Source organism: Euphorbia lathyris, chromosome 2 (assembly GCF_963576675.1).
Source record: "Euphorbia lathyris chromosome 2, ddEupLath1.1, whole genome shotgun sequence".
In the NCBI taxonomy this organism is placed as follows: domain Eukaryota; kingdom Viridiplantae; phylum Streptophyta; class Magnoliopsida; order Malpighiales; family Euphorbiaceae; genus Euphorbia; species Euphorbia lathyris.
The window spans coordinates 75,834,344-75,843,403 of NC_088911.1; the positions used below are offsets into that span (position 1 = coordinate 75,834,344).

The 9,060-nt window shown below is 35.4% G+C and overlaps 1 protein-coding gene across 6 annotated transcripts; it reads left to right on the forward strand.

Moving 5' to 3' along the window:
* Nucleotides 1-214: 214 nt before the first annotated feature.
* Nucleotides 215-7,934, forward strand: LOC136218634 (putative E3 ubiquitin-protein ligase LIN-1). 6 transcript variants are annotated; one of them, XM_066005647.1, is made up of 9 exons: nucleotides 215-527; nucleotides 930-2,677; nucleotides 2,917-3,177; nucleotides 3,294-3,330; nucleotides 3,473-4,124; nucleotides 5,021-5,165; nucleotides 5,319-5,555; nucleotides 6,808-7,117; nucleotides 7,709-7,934. In XM_066005647.1, exons 2-9 carry the CDS (start codon nucleotides 959-961, stop codon nucleotides 7,825-7,827), a joined length of 3,480 nt encoding a protein of 1,159 aa, XP_065861719.1. In that variant the 5' UTR covers nucleotides 215-527; nucleotides 930-958; the 3' UTR covers nucleotides 7,828-7,934. The 6 variants fall into 6 exon arrangements, with proteins under 6 accessions (XP_065861719.1, XP_065861718.1, XP_065861720.1 ...); XM_066005646.1 differs by having other exon boundaries at nucleotides 935-2,677; XM_066005648.1 differs by having other exon boundaries at nucleotides 935-2,677; nucleotides 3,476-4,124.
* The last annotated feature ends 1,126 nt before the right edge of the window (nucleotides 7,935-9,060 follow it).

A 9,060-nucleotide genomic window follows, 5' to 3' on the forward strand; every position in this document is an offset into this window, starting at 1 on the left:
GAGTAGAGGGGTTAAATAGGTATAAAATATAGATATTTTGATTCAATTTTATACTCTCTTTTTTCCTTATATTTATATTTATAAGATTAAATAGGAATAAAAATATAATTAAAACCTCTGCCACTTGGTTGAGTTCAGTTCATGCTTACGATTCTATCACATATAAATTAGAATAATAATTCAATTACATTCCGACGACTTAATCATAATCTTCGTTCCTACATATTGATATTTGTCATCTTCCTTTTGTCATTCTTCACTCTTGCTCTTTCTCTTGTTGCCTATTGTATTTCCTTCCTTCCAACTCTTTGTTTTTTGTTCTCTGTTGCAGTCCTTTATATACAACACCATGGCTTTTCTTTTCAAAGCATCTCCTTCTTTCTCTTGTTTTTCTCTACAAATATTCTTCTATTTTATTTCTATTCTCTACTTCCCATTTCCCAGCAATCATCCAAAAACAACTCCAATCCGTAAAATATTTGCCAAATTAATGCGGTGATGGATTGCGGCAAGTAGCTTCAAGCTCCGTATGTATCCTTGTTCCTGATTCCATTTAACTGTTTCAGTTCGAAATTCAGTTGCGTATGCCTGATTTCTCTAGTTTCTAATAACCTCTTGTTTTCTGTCCCTAACTTGCTAATTGTATGTTTGATCAAAGTACTGAACCACATTCTTTAATGAATTTTAATTGGAGATTAAGTTTCAGCTTTATGTATGTAAACATCAATTCACATACTTTTGAATAGTTTTTACTGTGCTGCAAATTGAATTCATATGCTTAAAAAATATTATATACATTGAAATTGACAGCCATTCTGATACAGTATATAAGTAATTTTGTTCTTGTTTAGCTTTTCTAGATATTATTATTTGAATTGTTGATCCATGATTTTGGATTTCTGAGCTTTTTCTTGGGTATAATTTTCAAGGGCAGTGGATTCTGTTATCAGTAGCAGAAATGGCATCATCTTTGGAGAAGCTTCTTGCAGAGGAAGGGTTTAGAGGTAGAAGATCAGGGATGACATCAAGAGCTTCCTTCCGAGCAGATGCTGCCCTTAAGTCTCTACATCCTTCTCAAGACAAATTGAAGAAAGACTCCCCAATAGGTCATAGGGTTAAGACGGAGAGGACAAGGTCTGATCTATCTAGATACATTGTGAGAGGTGAATTACCAACAAGTGACAGTAGTTCAAGCAGAAGACCAAGGGATTATCTGGTTTCAAGACAAAATGGAGAAGATGGAAGGTTAAAAACAGAATCTTCAGAAAGACATCACCTAAGCCGCCTGTCAAATGATTTTCTTAATAGCAAGAGAAATAATGATTTTGCATATTCTGAGGAAAGGGAAATAACTGAGATTGGTGTGGAAGAAGATACAAGAGTTAAGGACCTATCTTCTGATAAAGTGTATAATTCGGAAAGGAGTAGAAGATCTTCTCATGAAAATCGAGAAAAGCATAGGTACTTGGAGAGGAAAGGGGACAGCAGGAAAGTATCTAAGACGAACTCTAACAATCATGACAAAAATATTATCAATTATACATCTTCAACAGATAGAAAAAAGAAAATCTTGGGCCATCCGGGTCCATCTTATGAGAGTTCTGTTAGAAGTTCCATAAGCTTGAAAAACTTTGAAGGTGATGAGAGACAAAAGTTCAAGAATGTTTCACCAGAACTTCCTAAACTTGCCCTTGATGAGGTCGCTATCAAAGCCATGGTCTCCATCTTAAATGGCTACATCAAGAGTTTCCTCAAAGATGATGAGTTTCGTATCAAGCTTCGTCAAAACTGTTTCTCTTCCCTTAGTCAAAATGAAGATGGAGAAGCCTACATAAGTAAGAGCAAAGTCATTACCAATCTTGAACAGGCAATTGAGACGGTGGAAAAGGCTGCAGAGGAGGTTTCAAGCCCAAAGGATTTGATGACAGCTTCAATGCAGCTCAGCATGATCACAAGTCTGAACTCAAATGATTTGCAAGAGGGATCTACAGCAGGAATTCTAAATTCCAGATTGTCTGCTTGTGCACATCTTTATCTCAGCGTGGCCTATAAGTTACAGAAGAAGGATAAGGTATCAGCAAAATATCTTTTGCAAGTATTCTGTGATTCTCCATTTTTAGCACGAGTACATTTGTTGCGTGAACTTTTTGACTATCTATTCTTTCCACACCTTTCACATTTGGAGGAGTGGTACAATCAGGAAGCTGATTCTCTAAAAAATGCACCAAACAGGATAAGGAAACTCAAGCTTCTTGACAAAGTTTACAATGAAATTCTCGATTCTGGTACTTACCAGATTGCAGTTTACTACAAAGATTGGCTCACTGAGGGGATTGAAGCCTCTTCTCCTCCTTCTGTACACATCCCCACAATGTCATTTCAGGAAGTTCAGGTGGCAAATTCACAGGATTATTCTTCAGGTCTAAGTATACCTTCTGATTCTTTCTCGCCTCGGCCAATGGTTAATAAGAAGCTGTATGAAACTGTATTTGGCCATTCAAGTAGTCATGAAACTTATCAAGCTGAGGAGAACATTGATAATGGTGGAGCAACTTGTGATGGTTCTGCTGTTGAAGTCAATGAACAATTAACCTACTCCTCTGAAATAGTTAAATATGTGGACGGAGACTTGGAAAAAACTTGCAGAGGAGACACACAAGAGAATGCATTCCTCTCTGTAAGGAACTTCCAACTTTTTTTTATTATATATATATATGTATGTATATCGGGTCTTCGCTGCTGGTGCCAACCTAGTTGGGATTAGCGGCTGCCTCACTTGGCTTTGCAACCTGTTTCCATTCAAATATATTTATATATTATATACTCTCGCCTTATTCTGAATTTTCTTGAGGCATGATTTTTCTTAACCCTTCCAAATAATTTATAAATGATTTTAAGAATTTTACATTTTACTAGGACTATGAGAGCTTATCAGTATCCGAAGAAGAATGCAAGTTGATTAAAATGAGTTCCCCACCAAAAATGGATATCAATGATGTAATAAGTAACTTCAAAGGGCACCAAGAACCTGCAGGAAATTTCCATTTGCTAAATGCGTTTTCATATACAAAATCAAATGAGTTAATCCTCATGAACCTGGCAGAATCTGTTTTTCAACTCCATCAAACTGAGGAGTCGGGTGATCTCACTATTCCTGTTGTTTCACAAACAAGAAAGGTATTTTCGATGTATTATGGGAATTGTATGCAGGTGCATACTTTGTTTATCATCTAATGTTCCATCCTGTTAGTTTTGTCTCCTGATAGTTTCTTATATGATATCTCCTTTTCTAGCTACAGCCTATCAAAGTCGTAGATTCTTATGAACTAGGTGAGTTCAAACGATCATGCTCTGTATACACATCAATTTTTCTTTCTTTCTTTCTTTCTTTATTTATTTATTATTTTTACATATCAGTATATATATGATATCAATTCTTTTAATTTAGTCTTCATTCTGCATCCTCCTAAAGCAGAGTTAGAAGGAAGTTATGAATATTTTGATAAAGGAACCTTTATTGCAAGCGCACCCAAGGACTTCATTTGCCCCCTTTCTGGTAAGTTATTTGAGGATCCTGTGACATTAGAGACAGGGAACACCTTTGAGCGAGAAGCTATCAAGGATTGGTTTGAACAGGGAAACCAAGCATGTCCTGTAACAGGAAAAAAATTAAAATGTCAGACAGTTCCATTTACCAATTGTATTCTTAAGCGTGTTATTGACAATTGGAAATTGGAGCACTGTAGTCATCTTATGGATCTTGCCACTAAAATAGTTAGGAATTCAGGGAAAATTGAATCACGAGAAAGGGATGAAGCAGCAATTTTTATATTTGAATTGCTTCTTACTACTTTCAGCATGGAAGAAAGGCTAGCGAATGCTAAATATCTTGTTTCTCTTGGAGGCTTGGAATTTCTTGTTAGAAGGTTTAAGTTGGGAAATTTGGAAGAGAAAACACGCGTGGCAGCTCTCTTATTATGTTGTATTGAAGGAGATGCAAGTTGCAGAAACCAAATAGCTAAAACCATTGAGAGACATCGTCTCTTTGAGCTACTTCAAAGCAGGCAGCCTAAATCTAGAAGAAATGCTGTGCTTCTACTGATTCAATTACTTTGCCTATGCAGGTGCATAAATTTCTTTCCTCTTAGTAACTGTGGCATTAGCTATTTTGTGCAGCTAACAAACTGCTCCATTTAGAAAACCAACGTGTGCAGCAAAGGAATGAGTCTAGTTTGTAACTTTAAGGAAATGAGATGAGAGGTGAACTAATGATAATTATTGAGAAGATATGGCTGATAATGATATAGTATCAGTAGATGTTATAGAAAAAAAAATACAGTCCTAAATAAAATAGATAGAGTTAGTGAATGAGAGTGAGTTACCTCTTTGTATGCCCTTCTCGAATGGAACCCGGATTCAACCTGATGGTAAAACACAAGAGAGAGAGAATAAGTTAAAGTAGCTTGATTTTAATGTGATTTGTTTTTGTTATAGAATAAGTCAATGTAATAAATGTAAGCATGCCTAAATCAACTAAATTATTGTTATAGGCTGTTGTGGGCCTACAATTTCTCCTTGATTGAAGGAGAACCTTGTATCTATATGTGTATTGTTCTTAAGTAAAATATATCAATGTAGTCTCTTAATCTACATTGTATCTCGTGTATTCCTAGTGTATTACATGGTTTGTTACGGTTCTATAGAATCATCTATCAAGATAATAACTCTCTATTTGAATAGTGAACTATTTGTTGCATTCATTTTTTAATTAATAACTACCCTCTATTAGAATAAATAAATAAATGAATGGTCAAGCTGACTAATGGATAGTAACACAAGAATTATTTGCTGATGCACAATTTCCTTCTCTTCTGCTCCAGTTTTGTTGTTTTAGTTGTTTAACATTCATTCTCGTAATACCAGTAAATTAACTCCTTTATAATTAGTTCAAGTGACTCTGGAATAATTCTTCTATCAGAAGTCATTTAGCAATCACATTTTCCTTCATTAATGTTTACAGCAGGAAAGATGTGAAATTCTTTTTAAGTGGCTTACAAGATGAGGAGATAATGAATGCAAAGCACATCCTGCTGATATATCTTCAAACATCTCCTCCTGAGCAAATGCCGTGGGTTGCTTCACTTCTTTTGCACCTAGACCTCCTGGTATACTCACTCAGTTGAAATTTGATAACTATTATATTCGTTTGGCTGATAATTTTTATAAGAATCATATATTCCATTTTTAATATATTTTTCATCAAAATTTCTAATCAGAACTTTGAAACTGTTGTATCTGAGAGTTGTCATATTCTACAGGTAGAACCTCAAAAGTACAGTATATACAGGGAGGAAGCTGTTGATGCCATTGCAATGGCGCTCAATGTCAGTCTAACTGATGAGAAGGTCCAAGAATCATCTTGCAGAGTTCTCCTCGCCTTAGGAGGATGTTTCTCTGCTGCTGGGAAGTCGATAACAGAAAGTTGGATTTTAAAAGAAGCAGGATCTAGAAGTCAATATGAAGCTAAGTGTCAAGAAGATGACTCTCTTTTATTGGTACGTTTAGTCTCTATATTTCATTCTTGGGATAAGGTGCAAAAATACCCCTAACGTTGACAGTGAAGAGCACTAATACCCCTAACGTTAAAAATGGTGCAATTAAGGACCTAAGGTTGATAACTTGGTCCAATTTTACCCTCTCTAACAGATTTTACTTACAGAGTTAATTAAATGCCATTTATACCCCTATCTTCTTCGTAAAACTCAAATCTAAATATGTCCAAAACCCTTTAAAGTGAATAATCAATTTCAATATTGTGCTGCAAATACATTATTACACATGGAAGTATGCGAAGGTCCTGGTTCAATCTCAAGAACAAGAAACAAAACATGGTCAGGACTCCATATTATTGTAGCAGAAACATAACTTTACCCATGTATATTTAATTTAATCTTCTGGATGAAATTTTCCAGAAAAAACAGAGTATATAGCAGAAATACATATTGCAGTGAAGTCATATTACTAAGGCAGCAATGGATGTTTACTCTAACCTTTCCTATTTTTTTTTTCATTTACCCACTATAAACACAACTTTAATCAAATCAATGGCATAAAATTCAACTTTTGTAATTGATTATTCACTGTGTATTGTACCTCTGCTTTTGCGACCATACATATGGAAGTTAACTTTTCCAACGAAAAGTGAGTTATGTGAAAAAAAAAGAATCGAAGTGAAGTGAAAAAGAGTTTGTGAAAAAGAGTTTGCTGGGTTCTTAGGCTGTGAGATTAAGAAGTTTGAAAAAAAGTGCTTTTGATACATTTAGAGTTGGGTTCTTTTTCCCCAGAAAGATGAAGAGGTTCCAGAAGGATGGAGAGGATGAGGGTATAATGGTAAGTCACATGTAATTTTTGTGAATTGATATACAAACTAACGGAAATATAAACGGTGTAAATAAAATCTGTTAGAGAGGGTAAAATTGGACCAAGTTATCAACCTTAGGTCCTTAATTGTACCATTTTTAACATTAGGGGTATTATTACTCTTCACTGTCAACGTTAGGAGCATTTTTGCACCTTATCCCTTCATTCTTTCTATCTCTCCCTTGAGCTTGTATAACTCATACTTCCCATGTTCATTACAAAGGGTTTCTGTAATGATGAAATACTGCTTTCTGACTTGTTTTCATTTTGTGAATTTGTTTACAAGTAAAAGCTGGTCGTTTGCTCTTTGACTTAAATTTTCTACAGTTAAAAATGAGAAGATTTGTGTAATTATGTTAAATAGTTGTACCTTTATATTAAATACAGGAAGATGAAGAAGAGACTATCAATGAGTGGCTAAGGAACTTGTCAACATCACTAATTAACGATGGAAAAAGGTCATTCTTAGATGCCATATCGAAGTGCCTAGCTTCTCGAAACTCAGATTTGGTGAAAGCATCCCTAATTACTGTTACATGGTTGAGCTGTGCACTTTCTTCCCTGTACGATGCTGAAATGCACCTCTCTGCATTCTCTGCCCTCATCTCTGGGCTGAAAGAAAGTTTGGAAAACAGTGAGCAAATTGAGCACAAGGTTCTTGCTTCCATATCGCTGCTAAATTTCACAAAGATTCCAGGTTAGAAAAATTCTCTTATCTTATGATAATATATAAATTTCACGAGAGATGAATTAGTATGAGAACAAGACTTGAAGCAACGACAATGTTGCTCATGGGTTGAAGTTGGTAAGCATCTCAGATCGGCTAGTTGCTAATGGTAGTCATCATTTATATATGTTCGGAACTCCTCCCTTTTCTCCTTGAGGTACCTTTTGGGGTTGATAGTTATTTATCTATTTAGGGCAATCATCCCTTTTGAGATGGAATTAGGCGTAAGATTCTGAGTATGGTATCAGATTCAGAGCCATATCCAATGCTTCAGATCTCCATTCCTAGGTATGAGGGCTGTGTTATATACCCCACATTAGCTAGTCAGAAAGGTGATTATCATGTATAAGCTCCTCCCCCTCCTCTTTAGACCTCCTCTTTAGAGATACTTTTGGGGGTGGAGTTAGGGTCAAAAGGGGGAGTTGCCTCATACTTGCAAAACCGGAGAATACTTAACATTTGGGGGGGGGGGGGGGGGGGGAAGGAGTAAGGCTAAGTGATTTGGTCTATATGTCGAGACTTTTACATATACAAGTTCTAAAATGAACTTGTTTGGTGCAGAATGCAGGGTTTTGTTAATGACAATTGCAGAAGAGATAGCAGTAGCGTTACAGAGCCTTATTGAAGTGACATGGATAGCCAAACAATTATATCATATCATTTCTGGAGAATATTGTTAGCATTTCTAGTTAACATGCAGTGTCCTTTAAAATGTGAAAAATTTGTAAGGGAGAATTGTTGTATATTGCGTGAAAGAAAGAAAAAAAGAAAGAAGATAGGAATTATAAAACTGCAGAATGTTTCTTTATTAATTCTGTAACTCTTTAAATAGAGTTAGAATCTAATTAAAACTCTAATTACATTCCTAAGTTTTAGGGATACTAACAGCACCAAAAGACTAGGTAAATATAACGTTAAAATAAATTTAGAAAATAACAGAATTTATTAAAACCTAATTTCAGCTTTATGGCACGTTTCCAACACTCCTCCTTGCCTTAATAGCTGCATATGCCAAGTTGAATTCTCAAACCTTCAAATTTGCCTCTTGGAAGAGCCTTTGTTAAAATATCTGCTTTTTGATCATCACTGCTGCAATACAGTAGTTTAACTTCACCTTCTCTTTGCACTTCTCTCAAAAAAAAAAATTTAATCTTAAAGTGTTTCGTTGTGTTATGAGAAACAGGATCATTCGAAATTGAAATTGCAGCCTGATTATCAACATAAATCTTTGTTGGATCATTTTGCTCCATTTGTATATCTCCAAGTATCTTTCTGAACCAAATTGCTTGATTTACAGCAGTAGCAGCTGCCACATACTCAGCTTCTGCTGTACTTTGAGCCACCATATTTTGCTTCTTCGAACACCATGAAAATACACCGGATCCAAAACTGAAACAATAACCTGTTGTGCTTCTCAAATCATCAACTGAGCCTCCCCAATCACTATCAGAATACCCTTGAAATAAGAAATTCTGGTAGTAGCTGTACTTAATACCATAATCTTTAGTGCCTTTGACATATCTAACAATTCTTTTAGCAGCTTGAAGATGAATTTCACTAGCACAGTGCATGAATCTTGAAAGTATACTTACTGCAAAGATAATATCTGGTCTGGTTGCAGTAAGGTACATTAAGCAACCAATTAAGCTTCTATAATGATGCTCATCAACTTTATCAGCTCCATCATCCTTGCTAAATTTCTCCTTGTTGTTCATTGGAGTTGTCGTGCTTTTGCAATCCTCCATACGGAATTTTTTGAGTATTTCTCCTGCATATTTCTTTTGGCAGATGAAAACTCCATCATCATCTTGTTTCACCTCCATTCCCAGGAAAAATGTCATCAATCCTAGGTCTGTCATTTCAAATACTTGGAGCATTTCATCTTTAAATTGGTTTATCAACTTCTCATCATT

Coding starts and splice junctions, on each gene's coding strand:
- LOC136218634 (XM_066005647.1), top strand. CDS start 959: ATGGCATCATCTTTGGAGAAGCTTCTTGCAGAGGAAGGGTTTAGAGGT. Junction 3,178..3,293: donor TTGTTTCACAAACAAGAAAG/GTATTTTCGATG, acceptor CTCCTTTTCTAG/CTACAGCCTATCAAAGTCGT. Junction 4,125..5,020: donor CAATTACTTTGCCTATGCAG/GTGCATAAATTT, acceptor TAATGTTTACAG/CAGGAAAGATGTGAAATTCT.